The following is a 22,741-nucleotide window of genomic DNA, read 5'->3' as shown; positions in this document are numbered from 1 at the left end:
TACGAGGTCCGGCTAGCCTGAAACCGAAAAAAAAAAAGACGACGCCGGGCTAACAATGGCTTCACGTTTCCTCTTCGAGGTTTCCCTCCCCCACCCGCCAGTGGATTGTGATGCAATGTTGTGACTCCCGTCGGAAGAAAAACGCCAAGCATGAAGAGAGAAGTCAAGATGTTTTATAAATATACATGATTTGAATTATACTCTTCGACATTGTGATTATAATTGTATTTTAATGACACGGTTCCGACGAACCGTTTTGATTTGAAATGCTGCATAGATTTTATTTTATTGGTTTTGGATCAAATTAAATAGTAGGTAGCAACTATGTGCTCGTCTTGTGTGTTTCTTATCACGGTGCTTCGTGAAGCGCTTGAGATATTTCTGACTTTTGAACCCCAGGAAGAAACCAGATGACCTCTAGAAAACACAAACAGAACTCCATTTAAGAAGACCGAATCCAGGATTCGGACCCCAGACTTCTAAACTGTGAGGTGGATTTACTAAGTCTTGATGGACAAATGAACCAAATGAAGCATTTGTGATATCACACCAGCAAATCATCCATCCATCCATCCATTATATGCACCGCTTATCCTCAGTAGGGTCCCGGGGGCGCTGGAGCCCATCCCAGCTACCAGCAAATCAGATTAGCTCTCATAAACCCGGGTAAGAATATGCAAATTCCAATTAAGAAAACTGGATCCAGATTTCGAACCCTACACCCCAAAACCCCAAGCACTTTTGCAATTTTGGGTTTTGAACCCAAACCAGATTACCTCTCGTAAATTCAAACAATCCACCCAAGAAGACTGGCTCCTGGATTCCATCCCTAGACCTCAATACTGCGAGGTGGACAAATGAAGCTTCATGAAACATTTATGATATGAGCAAATAAGAGTACCTTTTGTAAACCCAAAAGTCCTGGTGATTGCTTAGACCTCAAAACTGTGAAGTGGACAAATGAATCTTCATGAAGCATTTGTGATATCATAGCAGCAAATCAGATTACCTCTAGTAAACCCGGGTAAGAAAATGCAAATTCCAATTAAGAATACTGGATCCAGATTTCGAACCCTAGACCCCAAAACCCCAAGGTGGATATGCTAACTGCAAATTCACAAATGAAGCTTCATGAAGCACTTGTGCAATTTTGTGTTTTAAACCCAAACCAGATTACCTATATTAAATTCAAACAATCCTGTTGAGAACTCCACCCAAGAAACCTGGCTGCTGGACTCCATCCCTAGACCTCGATACTGCAAGGTGGACAAATAAAGCTTCATGAAGCATTTGTGATATTTTGGACTTTTGTACCTGAGGAGCAAATAAGAGAACTTCTCGTCAACCCAAACAGTCCCTAGACCTTGATACTGCAAGGTGGACAAATGAAGCTTCATGAAACAATTGTGATATTTTGGACTTTTGTAGCTGAGGAGCAAATAAGAGAACTTCTCGTAAACCCAAACAGTCCTGGTGAGCCCCTTAGACCTCAAAAGAGTGAGGTGGACAAATGAAGCTTCATGAAAAACTTGTAGTCGTTCTGACTTTTGAACCTGAAAAAAAACCCAAACCAGCCTGCCTTGGTGGGACCATGCAAACTCCACTCAAGAAGACCCTAGACTTCAAAACTGTGAAGTGGACCTACTAAGTCTTGATGCACTAATGTATCTTCATGAAGCATTTGTGATAAAGCAGCAAATCAGATTAGCTCTAATAAACCCGGATAAGAATATGCAAATTCCAATGAAGAAAACCGGATCCTGATTTCGAACCCTAAACCCCAAACCCCAAGGTGGACATGCTAACTGCAAATCGACACATGAAGCTTCATGAAGCACTTGTGCAATTTTGTGTTTAAACCCAAACCAGATTACCTATCTTAAATTGAAACAATCCTGTTGAGAACTCCACTCAAGAACACTGGTTCCTGGACTCCATCCCTAGACCTCGATACTGCAAGGTGGACAAATGAAGCTTCATGAAACATTTGTGATATTTTGGACTTTTGTAGCTGAGGAGCAAATAAGAGAACTTCTTGTAAACCCAAACAGTCCTGGTGAGCCCCTTGGACCTCAAAAGAGTGAGGTGGACAAATGAAGCTTCATGAAAAACTTGTAGTCGTTCTGACTTTTGAACCTGAAAAAAAACCCCAAGTACCTTTACAAACCCAAACCAGCCTGCCTTGGTGGGACCATGCAAACTCCACTCAAGAAGACCCTAGACTTCAAAACTGTGAAGTGGACCTACTAAGTCTTGATGCACTAATGTATCTTCATGAAGCATTTGTGATAAAGCAGCAAATCAGATTAGCTCTAATAAACCCGGATAAGAATATGCAAATTCCAATGAAGAAAACCGGATCCTGATTTCGAACCCTAAACCCCAAACCCCAAGGTGGACATGCTAACTGCAAATCGACACATGAAGCTTCATGAAGCACTTGTGCAATTTTGTGTTTAAACCCAAACCAGATTACCTATCTTAAATTGAAACAATCCTGTTGAGAACTCCACTCAAGAAGACTGGCTCCTGGACTCCATCCCTAGACCTCGATACTGCAAGGTGGACAAATGAAGCTTCATGAAACATTTGTAATACTTTGGACTTTTGTACCTGAGGAGCAAATAAGAGAACTTCTCGTAAACCCAAACAGTCCTAGTGAGCCCCTAGACCTCAAAACTGTAAGGTGGACAAATGAAGCTTCATGAAGAACTTGTAGTCTTTCTGACTTTTGAATCAAACCCAATTACATTTACTAACCCAAACTGGCCTGCCTTGGTGGGACCATGCAAACTCCACTCAAGTATCCTGGATTTAAACCTTAGACCCCAAAACTCTGAGGTGGACTTAACTGTTGATGGACAAATTAAGCTAAACTAATCAAGTTTTAGTCTAGTTTAAGGCAGCGTTACTTCACAGAGGAGAGTTTCTACGGCTCGATTAAAATAAACGGAAAAAACGAATACATCGGCGGGAGGAAAGTAGTAATTTGTCCACCAATTCACAACCCGAAGGGACGACCTAATAGAGTTGGACTTAATGGCATGTGGGACCAAGACGTAAGTCCTGCGAGAAACAAACCCCACAGTTTTCATTTTCCTGGTGACTCTTTCCCATAATTGGAAGTTCCTTAGCAATTAGCATCTCAGCTAAGCCGAACTTGAAATGGAATATAATGAGCTGTACTAGTAGCTCGTTGCTAGTGTAACTCATTCACTGCCACTGACTGCTGGAATATAAACATCAGTAGATTTGATTACTGGAAACTAATCCGTTATTCCTCTTTCTTATCAATTAGCATCTCTGCTAACAGTGTTTCTCTGTTTATTAAGGAAGCCAAAATATTGCATCGTTACACAGAATGACAATACAAGGAAATTATTATTATTATTATTATTAGCTGTACTAGGAGAATGTCACTACTTTAACTTATTCATTGACAGCTATACTTTAATACAAAGGTATTAAAGTTTAGCTTAAACTGTTTTAAATGTATCTGTGATTCATTTTCTTTAGAAATTAGCATCTGCTAACAGCGTAGCCTGTTCGTTAAGAAAGTGAAATGCAGTATAGTTAGCAGATGATCAGTTACATGATCAGGGAGTTTAATGACTTGAAACTATCCATCCATTATCTGCACCGCTTATCCTCAGTAGGATCGCAGGGGTGCTGGAGCCCATCTCAGCCATTGTCAGGCATTGGGCAGAGGACATCCTGAACTGGTTGCCAGACAGTCGCAGGGCACAAAGGGACAGACAACTCACTTGCTCACACCAAGGGACAATTAGGACCGGCCAATTAACCTGACATGCATGTTTTTGGAATGTGGGAGGAAACCAGAGTGCCCGGAGGAAACCCACGCAAGCAAAGGGAGAACATACAAACTCCACACAGGAAGGTTCGATACTTGAAACAATAATGAACAGTTTTGCTCCTGATTGTGTTTTGATGACATACTAAGATTCTAAGTTTTAGAAGTTCTGAGCTTGAAATGCTATACAAAGAAGGGGTTTATCACCAAGATTTTGGAAATAATTCGGGAAACATTATCAGTGCAAACCAGAGAGATCAGTCTTTAATGACGGAACTCAAAACTTGAACATCAAATAGGAAAAATAATTACAACGGGACCGTTTCAGGTGTGACAATTGAATGTTTATGGTAATAAAACTCTTCAGGTTGACAAAATAATCGAGAATATTTGTTTGGATCCTAAACCCTCATAGAAAAGAAACTTGATGTTTTTGAAGGACCTCGTGTTGGGAAGATCAATTTGACAGATAAACTGACGTGATGAAAAAGAAAATATTCGACTTTGTTTACACCCAGTCAATAAAGCACAAAACCTGTTCTCAATCTTGGATTTATGAACCCCAATAGTGAACATTTGAAGTGTGTGCATGCTCTATTCGCAGGGAATCCGAGTCTTCTGAAACGACATACTTGGAAACACAGAAGGTAAGAAATTGACACAATGTAACTCTTTTGTTAAGTGATCTGAAAACTGACAATTGTGGTAAGATCCTGGTTGTTTCGAAACTAGCTATCCACTTCATGTAAACGTAGCATCTGTAAAGGTGATCAAATATCACAAAAGACGAGGTTTGATCTGGATCAGGGGTTTCAAATTTGCAGCCCGGGGGCTTATCTGGGGCCCCGACCGTGATCTGAAAACGGTTAGTGTGGGATGCACGTCTTTGATGTGGATGCAAACTCCATTAAAATTAGCAGGGGCTCAAAATTGCTAATGCTAATGTTTGAGTTGGATGAATGTCGGATTGGCTAGCTACTTCCTGGTCCGACCCATTGCAGTGGATACACATCACGACAAATTAGCTAAATTAATGTGTCCTTTTTAATCAACTTGATTGCAAAACTTTTGATTTAAATTGAAATGCCAAACGAGCTGCCACGGTAGGGAAGGAAATTGTCACCGCAGTTGAACTAAAGCTTAAAGGCCATCAGAGGCACCTTGCGTCTAACGTTCGGTGAATGTCTGCCTGTGAAAGGCGGAAGACGGGGGAAGGAGATCGTAACAGCAGTTGAACTGAAACTTCAAGGACAGTGATTGCACCTTGCATGTCACTTTCAGTGAGTTTCGGCTTTTGAAATGCGTCACAAGGGGCCGCCAGATCCGAAAACTACATTGTCTCTGCTGTTGATCTGAAGTTTAAAGGACAGCAGATGCTCTTGCATATAACATTTGTTAAGTTTTGCTTTTAAAACATGGTGCAAGGTGCGCCAGGGATGTGGAAAGAGATTGTCACTTCAGGAAACTGAAGCTTAAAAGACAGTGAATGCACACTGCAGTTGAACTGAAGCTTAAGGGACAGTGGATGCATCTTGCATGTCACTTTCAGTGAGTTTCGGCTTTTGAAATGCGTGGTAAGGGGCCGCCAGGTCCGAAAAGTACATTTTCTCTGCTGTTGATCTGAAGTTTAAAGGACAGCAGATGCCCCTTGCAGATAAGGTTTATTAAGTTTTGATTTTGAAACATGGTGCAAGGTGCGCCAGGGATGTGGAAAGAGATTGTCACTTCAGGGAACTGAAGCTTAAAGAACAGTGAATGCACATTGCTGTTGAACTGAAGCTTAAGGGACAGTGGATACATCTTGCACCCTTCTGTGAATATCTGCTCTTGAGATATGGAATGAAGGGCCACTGGGGTAGTAAAGGAGATGGACATTGCAGTTGAACTGAAGCTTAAGGGACAGTGAATGCATATTGCACCCTTCTGTGAATTTCTGCTCTTGAGATGCGGAATGAAGGGCCACTGGGGTGGTAAGTTAGATGGACATCACAGTTGAACTGAAGGTTAAAGGGCAGTGGAATCAAATCCCAATAGTATTGATTATTTGCTGTAATAATATTTAACAGATGGATCTATTTACTATATACCTACTAAGATCTTATTTTGGGTACAAAAATCGGGAACAGTGGAGCACTTTTATCTGAGGAACCCTAACCAGACCCTACCTGGAGCGCCCCCCCCCCCGAGTAAGTTAAGTTTGTGACCCCTGATCTAGATCAATGACTTAAATTCTAACGGTGGGGTTCAACCTCAGGTTATCCTGACTTTCAGCCAGCCGCGGCATTAGACCCGGGTGATTTGCGCCATTAGGCTTAAATACCTACGAGTCTCCGTATCTGGGAACGGGCTTATCAGTGCGAAGCAAATCTGTTCCGTTGGAGAGGCGAGGCTTAAAGAGAGGAAGGCAATGAGATAGCGAGGGGATGAAATAACATGAAGGAAACGGTTTACGTAGCTCACCACAAACTGGCGAGGAAGGACTGACTTGGTTCTTGGTACTGTCCAATGTCCGTTACTCCTAGTCCTACCTGGAAATGTTTCCTTTGGCACTGAGATATGTTCCTATCGGCACATTGTAGACCAGCGTTCGAGGGTTCTCCTGAACCTCTCAAAGTCCTCTGCATCCTAATCCAGGACCACTATACGTTGGAAAATGTATTGTGGAATAAAAAGTAGAAACATTTAGAAGGTGTGTGACTGACAGGACTTTGGCTGGGTCAGGGCGTCTCCAACTATTTGCTTGAATGTTTGGATGAAATAAACAACGTGTCCCATCTCATTTCAACTCTCTCTACTCTCTTGTGTATGTTTTGGGGTGGGGCCGATATACGTCCTGCTCCGAAAAATGGAACTGGAAAAGAGTTAGGGCACAGTTTCCTAACTAAGGGAGTTGGTTAGTCTGTTGCTGTGGTGGTGTATACTGTGAAAGCTGGTTAGACTGATGCACGGTCGCCGCACTCGGTGTAGTCTGGTTCGCTAGGGGGTTTTCCGTCTGGTACTTCTCCAGCTCTCTCTTCCTCCTCATGGCCGACTGCAGCTGCTGCTTAATCGCCGAGATTTGACTCTCTAGTTCGGACAGCTCTTGAACTAAAGGACTGTCCGGTCCCGGACCAAGGCCGGGGGTCATGTTCCCGGACCCTTGGGCACACGACCGACCCAGCAGGTTGGAGCGTCCGTTTAAGGCGCTCACGACTGGAAGAGGTCTTTCCAGGAGAGGAAGAGAGTGGTGAAGAGGGCGAGCTGAAGTTGGTGTAAGGTGAGGGAGATCCTGGGAAGACGGATGCTCCAAATCGTTGGGAAATAGCCGACGTCTGTTGCATATGGAGGTGTCTGCCGGATTCCAGGATGCTGATTGGTTATTTCCTTCGTTGCACCTGGAGATGCAAACAAAAATTAGAATATAGTCGACCCCCGGGATATGGCGTCTCCGCCTTGTGACATTATCACTTTACAGCGTTTTTCTCTGGTTCCTCTTAATGGCATCAACAACCATTCAGTTTGCATTTCCGAAAACTTTACAGTGTTTGTGTGTATCATGAGTCACGACTTTAATATGCTTGTCTGCTATTGGTTGATGTCACAGGATCATAAAAAAGCTACTATGCAATTGGCAAAATTACCTCCCACCATTCCTTTCTCTTTTTTCAGTTCAGAATCGTGTGTGCTTTGTAAAGACTGTCCATCAATGACATAACACTGTATTTTTCTACAGTTATTATTCAATACTGCTCCCAAATTTAGCAGTGGTGCTAAAGGGAGAAGCAAATAACGTCCAATCCCACTTTAAACTTTACATTTTTCAGGAGAAAATATCTATTTTCTCCGGTTTTACATAATATATTGTTGATAGAGAGTAAGGAGGAGAAGGATGTGAACAGACAAACTTCTCAGAAACTGTAAAATACTGAATATATCGTGATTTAATACTGTGATCATTTTTAATAGATTGACAAATGATTATAAAGATATGATATTTTGCTTATATGATTGATTGAAGAAGTGTCAGTTGTTTTGGGGACAAGTCTCTTATAAGTCTCCTATAAGCCCTTTTTTCTTTCCGGGATAATTGTTCATTCTGTGATGGGATGTTGCAACATGACTGAAAAAAAAAAAAAGAAAAGAGAAATACAAATAAAGAAATCTGATAATCATAGGAAGAAAGCTAGCAATGATTAATACATACAAAGAAGGCGCATGAATCCCTATCAAAGTTGCATGGCTGTCACTAATCGACAATTGGGAGTATTATTCAAAATAAGTCCTGGCCAGGTGTTTTTTACAATCAGTTTCAAATATATAATCTGCTGTCTCCTCCCTTTTGCATCCACCCGCTACTACACTCTACCAGGTATCACAATACAGTGGAACCTCGCTAGTTCGCTGTTCCACTTTTGCGGGTCTAAAAAATATACCTTACCTTTTCAATAAAAGCATTTATTGACTTGAGCAAGCGCGAACTTATGTCAACCGAGGACACGGTGTGGATACTCTTATTGTGAAGGGGAGGGGGAGGCCCTGACACAATGCTTAGTCATGGTGAGTTACCGCTTCGCTCACCCCCCCTCCTTCAACTCCTCCCACCTCACCCCCTTCATATGTGGCGCTGTTTATCATGGAGGAACTCGGCGACGCGACGTAAGTATATTCTTGTTTGTACTACCTAAACACGGCTAATAGTGTGTGGTTTTGTGTATTTGTTGTAAAAGTCGTTCGATGCCGCTAGCTAAAGTATGTTGTTACTGTCAGAAGGTAGCTCTTTCACTTTCATTAAAATGAACACAGACCAGGGTTTACTGTATACCTGTATACGTTTTTTTAAGCATTTTTGAAGGGGCGCCGCTACTTCGCGGATTTTCAGTTTTCGCGGGGGGTCTCGGTCCCCATTAACCGCGATAACCGAGGGATTACTGTATATAATTTTTCCTTTACATATATAGATTTGTTTAAAATGTTATTTAACTACCGTATTTTCCGCACTATAAGGCGCACCGGGTTATAGGGCGCACCCCGAAAAAATCGTTTTTGGTCCTATTTTTGACATACATAAGACGCGCCGGATTATAAGGCGCTACAATGGGAACGTCGACAAAACAGTCCGATAGTTCAGTCCAACTGATTACCCCCTTAACTTTCCCAAAGCTTGCAAAGACGCAAATACGTGTCGAGAACACGTGCGGATGCGGTGTCCGTACAATGTCACTCAAATGCATCGTTCCATCATTCGGAAGGTTAAAGTCTTAGGATTCAAGAAATGCCAACCATTCCTTAGTTTCTATTTTCTTTTTCGCTCGCAACTTTAATGTGCATATGACGATAAACACTTGGAATTGAGTTTAATTTAAAAATAGACACTCCATTCCATCCATTATCTGCACCGCTTATCACAGACACATCGAGTTCAGTCTGAAACAAGATACAGGGATAATAAATATAGCCAGAGTATTTTACCGAAGTCGTTGTGTTCATAATAATGTGCAGCCGTGGTCCTCTTATATCCGTGAGTTTAGTAAATCCAGGAGAATAAAATATTTACAAATACAAAATAGTAAAAAAATGCTTTCTGTATGCAGTCAGCCACGTGCTATACACATTCATCTTTTTCAGCCAATTGCAGGCTTTGTTTTGCCGTTTAAGCCAATGCCAGCCTGTAAATGATAAAAAGGATCCGCCTCTTGACCTCCGAATAACTTTAGCCAATAGTGATCGATTCAACTGATGATTGAAACGTCTTTTTTGGCCAATTGCAGGCTTTGTTTTGCCGTTCAAGCCAATGCCAGCCTGTAAATGATAAAAAGGATCCGCTCCTTGACCTCCGAATAACTTTAGCCAATAGTGATTGATTCAAATGATGATTGACACATTGGTTAGCCAATGAAATGCCGGTAAATAAATCCCAGCATACACCGCGGACTACTCCACGTTCGGGGGAAAATCGAGTCGGCGGCTGCCAGTTTGTTGCAAGACTTTGCGAATTAATTTTGTTCCATAAATAAGGCGCACTGTATTATAAGGCGCATGGTCAGCTTTTGAAAAAAATAAAGGCTTTTAGGTGCGCCTTATAGTGCGGAAAATACGGTATATACAATACATGTACATCACACATAGGTAGTACATACCATATACTATTTGTTATTCTATTGTTTTTACCTGGGGTACTAGCACAATACGGCAATTTCACCTCAGAACAGATTAACATTGCGTCCCGGGGTTTTACCGTATAACGTCCCTATGAAGCATCCAGTCGGGGATGCGGTCACCTAAGAGTTCCTAAATCAATAAACCAATATAATTTATACAGATGAGAAAAACCACATTTTTCCCTTGGCCCCCAAAAGTCAATATTATTACATTTTATAATCCGGTACGTAAGACCCGCCCGTGCTACTTTTAAGGTCTCTCCCAAGAGTATGCAAATGAATTTATTTTTCCAGAATTGTCTGGGTCTCTGAGCAATGTTCCCTGTAATTTTCCAGGGGTCTGAGCGTTCGCACAAAGTCGGTGAGCAACGCTTGAAACAACAGTGAGCAACCGTAATCCCAAGTGTGGCAAGATAATTCCTTATCAAACATGTCCAAAACTTGACATCAAGTTACATTTTGCTGAGTTTCCGGCAATGCAAAATATTGTTTTCTCTTTTGAATGAATTGACCTATGTACTATTGAAAAGGTTGTACGGCCTACAAACGTCGTTTGTTCTTACAATTCTTTCACAAGATTTCTATTTCTTTTTATTTCCTGATATATTTTGTCCCATAATATTAACATTTTTGGGGGCTTATATCGTCGGTTGCAAGATACAGAACTGTACTTAATCACATTTTTTAGTGGAAGTACAATGTTGGCAAAAAGTTTCCCTTTGTTAAATTGGAAATTATTTGAATGCAACACAAACTTTTTCTTCTTTTTTCCGTGTTTTTTTCGACTTTTTTTTAATTCCTTTAAAAAAAAATCTCATTGTGTTTTTTTTTCCAAGCTGTTACTTTTTACTTTTTGTTCTCTATTTACTTTTTTTCCTACATTTCTTTTCCTTTTTTTCTGGCTTTTTTTCTAAATGTTTCCTTCTTTTTTTCTCTTCCTTTTGTTTCTTTTTTCTCAGCTTTTCACTACTTTTTCATTTTGGTATTTTTTTCTTTTTTGTTCTATTCCCCCCTTCCTTTAAGTCATGTTGTGCATCATTTTACATAATATTTGGTCATGTTGGGATGAAAGAAGCAAAAACAACCCGAAGAGCCGTTTAGGACCCAAAAGAGCCGGTTCCTTTTAGTGAGCTGAACCGAAGAAGCCGGTTCTCGACAAACTCTACTAACTTTACTCAACTTCGTTCTCCTTCGACTCGACTTCAAAATACCGCATTTAGGACACAACGTCAGGGGAACCTGTGTATTTTTCCCTTCATGCACTGTAACTTTGACTTGAGTCGCTTCTTAATTAGTAATTTTGAGCCCTGATTTTTGTGCGCCGGCTAGATTTTCTTGTGCGCTGAGGATGTGCGAGCAGTGCGCAATTGCGCATGCGCGCAGCTAAGAGGGAACACTGTCTCTGAGGTATCATGTTGTCACGGGTTCAAAGACAGAAAACAGAAAAACAGGAAGTGTCAGCAAATTTAAGGCAAGTAGCGAAGGTTTTACCGGATCGGACGGCCGCTAAAGCCGATCCGAGATCTTTTGTGGCAAAAGCTGACAAAACGGCGACTCTTCTCCGTCTCGGTCCGTTTCGAGCATCCGTCGTGACATCTTGATCCCAAACCGAGATGATTCGGCCCTCTTCAGCAGTTCTCATAAAGCTAGCTTGCACTTTTGCTGTGCGGGTTAAAGGATTTTATACGTTTGACTATAAAGGATTTTATACGATTGACTACAAATTACATGTATTCAGTTTAATGCAATAACGATATTCACTGACTGGGCTTTAGTTCAATGTCAGGGGCAGGCTGTTTGAAATGCGTAATATTTTGTCTAGGAAATTTTGATAACAGGACGTGTGGCGCTGTTGTGGGAGAGCCAGACCTCAAGGCGCACAAACAACTGCTTGGCATGCCCATGGGAGGAGCCGAGACGCCATCTTGCTAAAGAAGGACAGAAGATAACTAATTCGAACAATTTGGTAAACAGTGCATGTCTGATCTTGTTTTGGAGTAATGTGTTACATATTCAGATGGAATTCAGTTTGAAAATGATAAGAAACATGTATGGAAGTGGCTGTAGATGCTATTGCTAGTGTCACCAATGCTAGCTGCTGATAATTGCATTATAAGCAGACAGACACTAAGGTTAATGACTTAGGAGAAATGTATATATGTTTTCAATAGCTGCACATGCTAATGACCTTCTGCTGCTTGTCCAAACTGAGTTAGCTTAAAAAAAACATGTATGGACGTGTCCACTAACTGGTAGTGCTAGCCTCACAGATGCTAGCTGTGAATTATAGCATCTCAGGAGCGGACACTAGCTTCTGGCATTAGTGGACATACACTATGGTTGATGAGTCAGTTCAGAATGAAGGTGTAGATGTGTCCAGTAGCCACGAATGCTAGCATTACTGATGCTAGCTGCTAAATATTTTGTCTTAGAAGTAACCACAAGCAAATAGTATAAGTGCCACTTGTTTTAGCAGACGGAACCTTTATTGACATTTTTCTGGGTCTTCAAACTGTGTTACCTTATAAGAAACATGTATGGGCATGGCCACTTGCTGCTAATGCTAGCATCTCAGGATTGGAGGGAATTAGCAGACAGATGCTAAGATGAATGAGTTAGCTTAGAAAAAGAGGTAGGGATGTGGCCAGTTGCCGCAAATCTCAATGACTTCCTACCAAGTATCAAATCTAAGTCAACATGTACATGTATGAAAATGTAATTGATGCTAATGCTAGTCTCATGGATGCTAGCTGTTAATGATAGTAACTCAGGAGGCACTAAGATTCATAAGTTAGCTTAGAAAGAATATACAGGTAAGGCAAATAGCCACAAATGCTAATTGCTAATGAAGTTATATACCATTTTATTTCCTGTTTTATTCCAGTTACACTCAAAATACTTGTCCTAGGTTTGACCTCAGCCTTGAGTGGAACTTTTTAAAAGGATGTCGTAAAACGCCTGTGCTTTGGAATGTGTTTTTTGGTTTCAGTCTGTAAATATAGCAATGACTTATCACCTTACCTGGACTGTTAGGACGTGCCAGGGACCTACTCCCATCACCCATCCTCCCATTATTCAATCATGGTTGGGAAATTTGCATCGAGTCAGATTTCAGTATAATAAATGTTAAAACCTAGCGGACATAACTCATATTTTCCCACTACGTGTAAAATCTAAGTCAGCTTATAAGAAACATGTACGACGCGGCCAATAGATGCTAATACTAGCCTCACGAATGCTAGATGCTAACGATCTCGGGAGCCTCCATTAGCTGATGGCATTAGCAGACACACACTAAGATTGATCAGTTAGCTTCGAAAGAACGTATAGATCAGGCAAATAGCCAGAAATGCTAACTGCCCCTAGCCACTAGAAATGGTGTTTTGGATTTAGCGGATAGAATTAATGACTTCCTACCACGTGTCAAATCTGAGTTAGCTTAGAATAAACATGCATGGCATGTCCACTTGCTAATGCCAACGTCACGGATGCTAGCTGGTACTGATAGTGTCTCGGTAGCAGCCACTAGCTTTAGTGCCACTAGCCTTAAAGCTGCTGTATTCGGCGGACAGAAATATCATACACTGCTGTGCGTGTCTCCAAACTGAGTTCGTTTATAGGAAAGAGTGTATGTTTGAGGCCACGAGCTGCTGGTATTAAGGTTTGATGAGTTAGTTTTGGAGAGGACGTCGTTGGGCATCGCCCCAAAACATAAACAGAGCCAAGATATGACAGAAACGGAATTTCATCCATACATTCATGTTCAAACCACGTTCGAAGTCCGTCTGGGAGACGGTCAGCTTTTTATAATGTGTTTTATTTTTTCCGCCCGACTTCGCTCAGTCAGCATCTTTCTTGTATCAACACTGTTTCACAACATCCAGATGTTCCCCATCAAGCCGACCCGCAGTTGATCCACAACATTAGCTTAGACAAAGGGTTTGTTGCATACGCCGTGTGAAATGATTCATTCAGGTATATTAATATTCATTTTGACCATGTTCGGAATTTCCCGTGTTGTTCCGTTTTCATTTCGGCAAAAAAAAGATCAAGAAATCCCCCGTTTCCATTTTCCGATTCGAGCCACAACTCATTGCTCCGCCGACACGACTAATTTAAATAGGACCGGGCCCGAGACCGTAGAACCTGATTGAGCAGACCCAACTGTAGCAGTAGGGTAATCTATCCTCATTACTCCGACGTTCCCTCTCCGTTCCGAGCGTCCTCTCCTCGCTAAGCCGGGACAAAATTGAAAGAGCGGCGCGAAGGCATTTCCAAAACGGAAGCCTCGCTCAGCAAAACGATGGATGGACATTTCGACCTCAAAGCCAAGCGCTACCTGAGCGGGCCAAGAATCCTTCTGATCTGATAATCCACCTGCTCGTGAGATCGTAGACCTCTTCTGAGTCAGACCGTTTGAGAGGTTCTCAGAGAATCCCAGAAAAAAAAAATCAGGACCTGAATACAGTAGACCTTCTGTGGGGTCTAAAAAAAGACCTCTGACGTGTGGGAGAGCTATAAACATTGGCTAACGCTAGAAAATGCACCAGGCAAAGACTTAAATTTTCAAACCAGCTACAGCCAGATAGATGAGCTCTTTCCATACTCTCTTACTCAATCTCCGTCACCCCCCGTCTGCCTCTGTGTTTTATTGAGATCACAAGACATGGAAAAGTACTGGTATGTTGAGACAAAGACAAAAGACCACCCCCCTGGAAAAGTAGCAACACCTTTAAACAAAGACAGGAAGACTAGGAGACGCCAAAAGGAACATCAAACTGATAAGAAATACACACCTTGAGCAAGAATGTTTAAGCCTACTTTACACCTTCAGGTTACTTTACGACATTTCCACGTTATGATGCGGTATACGAACCTTCGTTATGACGTTTTTTCCGCCACATCAAGAACAAATTCTCGGAATAAATATGTAAACTAGACCCTCTGGTAATGGCGTCCCCACCTCATGATACTGTTTTTACGAATTTTCGTTACGACATTTTCACGACCATACGACGTCCACAACCACCCCAGTCTACGATATTTTTGGAGTACGATGTTTTTCTGCCCTATAGGTCCCAAGACTGTCATGACAGTCATGCTAAAGGAAAAAGCAAAAAGACGAGTGGAGAAGATGATAAGTCTCACGCACCCTAACCCTAAAAAATATGGCTGAAACAATCGGCTATAGGGATTCCCTATAAGGAGGCAACAAGGGCATCCTCTGCATCCACCTACTAACTCCATTGTACCAGCTCAAGTCACGTCACACCAAAGGTGGACCAAACTTCAGTTTTTCTTTACATGCATATTTAATTTCATTATTTAATCAAATGCAGGTATATGACAAAAAGGTAGTACTCATGACATACTATTTTGTTATTGTATTTGGGGTACCAGAAATGTTCCCTCTGAGCTGCGTGTGTGTGCAATTGCTCACTACCCAGAGCTTTTCCGAGCACAAGAAAATCTAGCCAGCTCACAAAAATCAGGGCTCGAAAAAGCGAATTAAGTCAAAGTTACAGTGCATGAAGGTAAAAATACACGGGTTCCCCTGATGTTGTGTTCTAAATGCGGTATTTGGAAGTCAAGGTCGAAGTAGAACCAGGTTGAGTAAAGTCAGTAGAGTTTTTCGAGAACCGGCTTCTTCGGCTCGGCTCACTAAAAGAAACCGGCTCTTTCGGGTCCTAAACGGCTCTTCAGGTTGTTTTTGCTTCTTTAATCCCTACACGAACAAATGTTGTGTAAAATTTTGCACAAAACGACTTAAAGGAAGGGGGGATAGAACAAAAATGAAAAAAAAAATACTAAAATGAATAAGTTGTGAAAAGCTGAGAAAAAAAGAAACAAAAGGAGAGAAAAAGAGAAAAAAGAGCAGGATAAAATTCTGAAAAAAAAGCCAGAAGAAAAGAAAGAAGCAAATAAAGGGAAAAAAAGTTAACAGAGGACCAAAAAAATGCTAGGAAAAAATAAACACAATGAGATTTTTTTTAAAAGGAATTTAAAAAAAAGGAGAAAAAAAACAGGTAAAAATAAAATAAAGTTTGTGTTGCATTCAAACAATTTCCAATGATACCAAGTCAATCTTGTTGCCAACATTGCACTTCCCCTAAAAATTTTAATTAAATACAGTTGTGTATCGTGCAACCGACTCAATAAGCCCCCAAAATGTTAGTATTATGCGACAAAAGATACCAGGAAAAAAAAGAAATGGAAATCTTGTGAAAGAATTGTAAAAACAAATGACGTTCGTAGGCAATCGTCCATGAGTCAATTCATTCAAAAGTGAAAAATAATTTTGCATTGCCGGAAACTCGGCAAAATGTCAAGTTTTGGACATGTTTGATAATGACTTAGATGCCACACTTGGGATTGCTGTTGCTCACTGTTGTTTCAAGCGTTGCTCACCGACTTTGTGTGAACGCTCAGACCCGTAAGGAAAATTCCCGGGAACATTGGGTACCAGGGGTTTGGCTAATGACTATAGGTTTCATCTCGTATCTCATGGGTTTACTGTATTTATTGCTTCTTCGAGAAAACAAAGGAAGTAATCATCGACGGCACGATAGTCTTCTATTTTCGGTCGCGGATAATTAGCCTCCAGAAGACTAATCGGTTTGTTTCCTTACCCTATTAAAACGGGGTCCTTTAATTGGAGTCACTTCTTTTCAGTTTCATATTTAGACTTTTCGGGAATGTTGATAAATATATCTGCACGCTACCTCTTCTCCGGCTTGGCCACCGTCTGAAGCTTGTCATCGGCAAACACGGAGTTGAGGGCTCGGTGTAATCGCTGGAAAAAAATGGGAAACGGATACAGTTCGTCACCGGTATTGAAAATTCAGTGGGACCTCGCTATTTCGCGCTTCCACGTTCGCCGGTTCTAAAAAAATAATAATAATAAAATTGAATAATTTCATTTTTTTTTCTTTTTTTTTTCAAGCATTTTTGAAGGGGCGTGGCTACTTCGTGGTTCGATGTCGGCGGGTTCGGAGCTACGCAGGCCTAAAAAATAATAATAATAAAATCAAATAAAAAAATAAACAAATGAATAAATGAATACAAAAAAAAAACGTAATCATTTTTGAAGGGGCGTCGCTACTTCGTGGTTCCACGTTCGCGGGTTCGGAGCTTCGCAGGTCCAAAAAATAATAATAATAAAATAAAATAAAAATAAAAACAAATAAATAAATAAATAAAAACATTTGAAGCATTTTTGAAGGGGCGCGGCTACTTCGTGGTTCGATGTTGGCGGGTTCGGAGCTTCGCAGGTCTAAAAAAATAATAATAATAAAATAAAATAAAATAAAATAAAAATAAAAACAAATAAATAAATAAATAAAAACATTTGAAGCATTTTTGAAGGGGCGTGGCTACTTCGTGGTTCGATGTCGGCGGGTTCGGAGCTTCGCAGGTCTAAAAAAAAAATAATAATAAAATAAAATAAAAAAAAATAAACAAATAAATAAATAAATAAAAACTTTTGAACCATTTTTGAAGGGGCGTCGCTACTTCGCGCTTCCACGTTCGCGGGTTCAGAGCTTCGCAGGTCTAAAAAATAATAATAATAGAATAAAATAAAAAAAAATAAACAAATAAATAAATACAAAAAAAAAATGTAAGCATTTTTGAAGGGGCGTCGCTACTTCGTGGTTCCACGTTCGCGGGTTCGGAGCTTCGCAGGTCTAAAAAATAATAATAATAAAATAAAAATAAAAACAAATAAATAAATAAATAAAAACATTTGAAGCATTTTCGAAGGGGCGTCGCTATTTCGTGGTTCCACGTTCGCGGGTTCGGAGCTTCGCAGGTCTAAAAAATAATAATAATAAAATAAAAATAAAAACAAATAAATAAATAAATAAAAACATTTGAAGCATTTTCGAAGGGGCGTCGCTATTTCGTGGTTCGATGATCGCGGGTTCAGAGCTTCGCAGGTCTAAAAAATAATAATAATAGAATAAAATAAAAAAAAAATAAACAAATAAATAAATAGAAAAAAAAAATGTAAGCATTTTTGAAGGGGCGTCGCTACTTCGTGGTTCCACGTTCGCGGGTTCGGAGCTTCGCAGGTCTAAAAAATAATAATAATAAAATAAAATAAAAATAAAAACAAATAAATAAATAAATAAAAACATTTGAAGCATTTTCGAAGGGGCGTCGCTATTTCGTGGTTCGATGATCGCGGGTTCAGAGCTTCGCAGGTCTAAAAAATAATAATAATAGAATAAAATAAAAAAAATAAACAAATAAATAAATAAAAACATTTGAAGCATTTTTGAAGGGGCGTGGCTACTTCGTGGTTCGATGTCGGCGGGTTCGGAGCTTCGCAGGTCTAAAAAAACAATAATAATAAAATAAAATTAAAAAAAAAAACAAATAAATAAATAAATAAAAACATTTGAACCATTTTTGAAGGGGCGTCGCTACTTCGTGGTTCCACGTTCGCGGGTTCGGAGCTTCGCAGGTCCAAAAACTAATAATAATAGAATAAAATAATTAAAAAACAAAAAAAAACATTTAAGCATTTTTGAAGGGGCGTCGCTATTTCGTGGTTCGATGATCGCGGGTTCGGAGCTTCGCAGGTCTAAAAAATATTAATAATAAAATAAAAAATAAATAGATAAATAAATAGAAAAAAAATGTAAGCATTTTTGAAGGGGCGTCGCTATTTCGTGGTTCCACGTTCGCGGGTTCAGAGCTTTGCAGGTCTAAAAAATAATAATCATAAAATAAAATAAAAAATAAATAAATACAAAAAAAAAAATGTAAGCATTTTTGAAGGGGCGTCGCTATTTCGTGTTTCGACGATCGCGGGTTTGGAGCTTCGCAGGTCTAAAAAATATTAATAATAAAATAAAAAATAAATAAATAGAAAAAAAATGTAAGCATTTTTGAAGGGGCGTCGCTATTTCGTGGTTCCACGTTCGCGGGTTCAGAGCTTCGCAGGTCTAAAAAATAACAATCATAAAATTAAATAAAAAATAAATAAATTTAAAAAAAAATGTAAGCATTTTTGAAGGGGTGTCGCTACTTCGTAGTTCCACATTCGCGGGTTCAGAGCTTCGCAGTTCTAAAAAATAATAATAATAGAATTAAAAAAACTAAAAAAAAAAATTAAAGCATTTTCGCTACTTCGCAGATTTTCACTTTTAACAGGTGGTTTTGGTCCCCATTAACCGGGTCTAAAAAATAATAATAATAAAATTAAAAAAGAAAAAAAAATTACCTGGCTGGTGTGCAGCCAATATTTGTAACGCGGTTCCTTGACTCTCGGGATCAGCAGTTTGTAGACGACGTGTTCGGCCAAAGTGGTCAGCAGGGACAAGGCCACGCCCACGCAGAGCATCACGAAGAGCCCCGAGAAATGCCTGATGCCCATCTGTAAAGTCTGAGGAGAAATCGCAAAGAAATGCAGAAGATTTAGACGTCTGCGATACGAGTTGTGGCCCTTGAAGCAAGGCAGTCTTTGCCTTCGAATCGAGGTATGTTTAGCACTCTTTTCTGGGTCAATACCCTTAAATAAAGCCATTTTCTTCTTCTTCATTGCCCCCAAATCCTGGCATGTTCAGCCTATTGTTAGTCTTTGCCTTTAAATTAAGGCATGTTTAGCACTCTTTTCTTAGTCTTTACCATGAAATCAAGGCACGTTTAGCACTCTTTTCTCAGTCTTTTCCCTCCAATGAAGGCATGTTTAGCACTCTTTTACTATTCTTTGCCCTGAAATCAAGGCATGTTTAGCACTCATAGTCTTTGCCTTCGAATCGAGGTATGTTTAGCACTCTTTTCTGGGTCAATGCCCTCAAATAAAGCCATTTTCTTCTTATTCATTGCCCTCAAATCATGGCATGTGCAGCCTATTTTTAGTCTTTGCCTTTGAGTCAAGGCATGTTTAGCACTCTTTTCTTAGTGTTTGCCTTCTAATTAAGGCATGTTTAGCACTCTTAGTCTTTTCCCTCCAATGAAGGCATGTTTAGCACTCTTTTCCTAATCTTTGCCCTCCAAGCAAGGCATGTTTAGCACTCTTTTCTCAGTCTTTGCCATCGAATAAAGGTATGTTTAGCACTCTTAATCTTTGCCTTCGAATCGAGGTATGTTTAGCACTCTTTTCTTGGTCAATGCCCTTAAATAAAGCCATTTTCTTTTTATTCATTGCCCTCAAATCATGGCATGTTAAGCCTATTTTTAGTCCTTGCCTTTGAATCAAGGCATGTTTAGCACTCTTTTCTTAGTCTTTTCCCTCCAATCAAGGGATGTTTAGCACTCTATTCTTAGTCTTTGCCCTCCAATCAAGACATGTTTAGCACTCTCTTCTTATTCATTGCCCTCAAATGATGGCATGTTCAGCCTATTCTTAGTCATTGCCCTGAAATCAAGGCACTTTTAGCACTCTTTTCTTAAGATTTTGCCTTCGAATCAAGGCATGTTTAGTACTCTTTTCTTAGTTTTTGCCCTCCAATCAGGGCGTGTTTAGCACTCTTTTCTTAGTCTTTGCCCTCGAATCAAGGCATGTTTAACACTCTTTTCTTAGTCTTTGCCCTGAAATCAAGGCACTTTTAGAACTCTTTTCTTAAGATTTTGCCTTCGAATCAAGGCATGTTTAGCACTCTTTTCTTGGTCTTTTTCCTCCATGTCATGATTACTGATGTGACTCACCTGTGCCCGTTCTGATTGGCTCCCAACTCAGTGTATACTAGACAAGCCTTTTTCGACCCTGACTCCCACCTGTCCCGTTTTTGCTCCCGTCTGTCTGCGGCTTCGACCTGTTACGATCCCGACTACGTCTACTCCCCCGTTCTGGCTTATGACTCATTTCCGACCCCGACCACGCCTTGCTCTCCCAGTCCCGGCTACAGACCCGTTTTTCCGTCCCTGACACCGCCATCGCTCGCTACGGAAGATCCACTTCCGTGTTCGGAGCACTAACTGAGTTCGAGAGCGACTTGCTTTCCGCGCCAAGCGAACATCGGATCATGGGCGCAGTCCTTCCTCTTTCCTTCAATAAAACTTGTGAGAAACGTAACGCAACTGGGTCCTGTTTCCGTTCTGGTCCTGACACTCCAATCAAGGCATGTTTAGCACTCTTTTCTTAGTCTTTGCCCTCAATCGAGGCATGTTTAGTGCTTTTCTTAGTCTTTGCCCATAGATAAAGGCGTTTTGGCATTTTCTTCTTAGTCATATCCCTCAAATCACGGCACGTTTGGCACTCCCTTCTTAGTCATTGCCCTCAAATCAAAGTTGTTCTTTAAATGTCTTGAAATTGGCGCTCGCTAACGTCCAGATTTAGATAGTAATTTCAAGATTTGTTTTAGGTCATGGTCGTTTTTAGTTACGATCAAGCAGCAATCAACAAACGTGATCTTGCACTTATATTAATGGAATTCCAATCTGTGTCACGGTTGCCATGGCGCCCAATTGGCCCCGCCCGTGTGCAGCTTGTTGACAGGTTGGCTTCCCCACTATTTAAACCCTGTCCTTTCAATCCCCTTTGGTCAGTCCGTCTGCGAATCTCCGTGTGTTCAAGGAAAGCCTTTTTCGATCCAGACCCCCGCCTGTCCCGTTTTTCTCCCGTTTGTCTCTGGCCACAACCCTTTTTGATCCTGATCATGTCTGTTCTCCCATCTTGGCTTACGACTCGTTTCCGACCGCGATCACGTCTGCTCTCCCGTTCTTGCTTACGACTCGCTTCCGACCCCGACCACGTTTTTGCTCTCCTGTCCCGGCTACCGACCCGTTTTTCCATCCCCGACACCGCCATCGCTCGCCAAGGAAGATCCACTTCCAAATTTGGAGCATAATCCAAGTACGAGAGCGGCTTCCAGCGTCCACCGGATCGTGGGCGCACCCCTTCCTCGTTCCTTCAATAAAACTTGTGGTAAACGTCATGCGAGTGGGTCCTGTTACCGTTCTGGTCCAGACAATCTGGAATTTTGCTATATCAGAATAGCACAAAAAGCTAAAACTGATTAGCGTTCTACATCCCAAGAACGTTGTTTTCCGAATATTTCCCCGTCGGCGCTAACAAACCTCCAGTTTTGGATAATAATTTCAGGATTATCTTTATCCTAGTGGTCGTTGGGGGCAATTGTTACAGTCCTTTATAGATTCCGATCAAGCAGCATTCACCAAATATGATATTTTTGTCAACCTGTATGTTTTTGCTGGACAAAGTATGTTTATTATGCATTTTAAGACGTGTACGACGTAAAAGAAAATCTGCACGGAAAAACGCAAATTTGTCAATTATGGGTACCATCCGGTATACATCGACTATCGTGAAACGGCAAATCAATCAAGTCAAACGAGTTCGCCGCGGTAGCCTCTAACTCGGTATCGTTTTTTTCCGTTGCAAACGAAGCGAGCGGTTTGATGCAACTGTGTGCATGCGTCTGCCGCCTCAGATTTCATGTGGTAATTATGTAGTGAAAGGAAGTCCGTCTCTTTTTAGTGAACCGGCTTTTTCGGCTCAACTCATTAAAGAGAGCCGGCTCTCAAACGGCTCACTTGCTTTGATGCATTATATTACGAATGAAGATGTTGTATATAGAAGCTAAGAAAAAAAGGAAGTATAAAAGGAGAAAATGAAAAAAGACAGGTTTGTGGTTATCCCTTTGATCGGTATATTACCGACAATAATTTGATGCAGAAAATGAATTCATAATTTAAATAAGAACATGTATTATTCTACGTATTTAAATTTGCATGTATTATTCCTTCTACAGTGAACGTCCAAGCGACTCCATTTTTGAACTATTTTTATAATAAACCTCATTCATGTCGAGCAACTCAGGAT

At 40.6% G+C, this 22,741-nt stretch overlaps 2 protein-coding genes across 4 annotated transcripts in view; one reads left to right on the top strand and one right to left on the bottom strand.

Annotated features, from left to right (window-relative positions):
* Positions 1-325, top strand: part of plppr1 (phospholipid phosphatase related 1) — a 58,416-nt gene extending 58,091 nt beyond the window's left edge. Inside the window, exon 8 of the mRNA XM_088355417.1 lies at positions 80-325. Coding sequence (XP_088211543.1) covers positions 80-124 — 45 coding nt within the window. The 3' untranslated portion in view covers positions 125-325. The remainder of the gene's footprint in view (positions 1-79) is intronic.
* A 6,290-nt stretch (positions 326-6,615) lies between these two features.
* grin3a (glutamate receptor, ionotropic, N-methyl-D-aspartate 3A) overlaps positions 6,616-22,741 on the bottom strand; it is a 168,062-nt gene continuing 151,936 nt past the window's right edge. For all 3 annotated transcript variants that reach the window (XM_088355415.1, XM_088355416.1, XM_088355414.1), the window contains 3 exons: positions 19,178-19,339; positions 16,671-16,741; positions 6,616-7,185 (listed from right to left, as the gene is read on the bottom strand). In XM_088355415.1, the coding sequence (XP_088211541.1) occupies positions 6,693-7,185; positions 16,671-16,741; positions 19,178-19,339 (726 nt within the window). In that variant the 3' untranslated portion in view covers positions 6,616-6,692. The remainder of the gene's footprint in view (positions 7,186-16,670; positions 16,742-19,177; positions 19,340-22,741) is intronic.

Source organism: Urocampus carinirostris, chromosome 16 (assembly GCF_059441175.1).
Source record: "Urocampus carinirostris isolate Australia breed hairy pipefish chromosome 16, RoL_Ucar_1.0, whole genome shotgun sequence".
Lineage (NCBI taxonomy): Eukaryota > Metazoa > Chordata > Actinopteri > Syngnathiformes > Syngnathidae > Urocampus > Urocampus carinirostris.
This window is presented reverse-complemented; position numbering and strand designations above follow the sequence as displayed.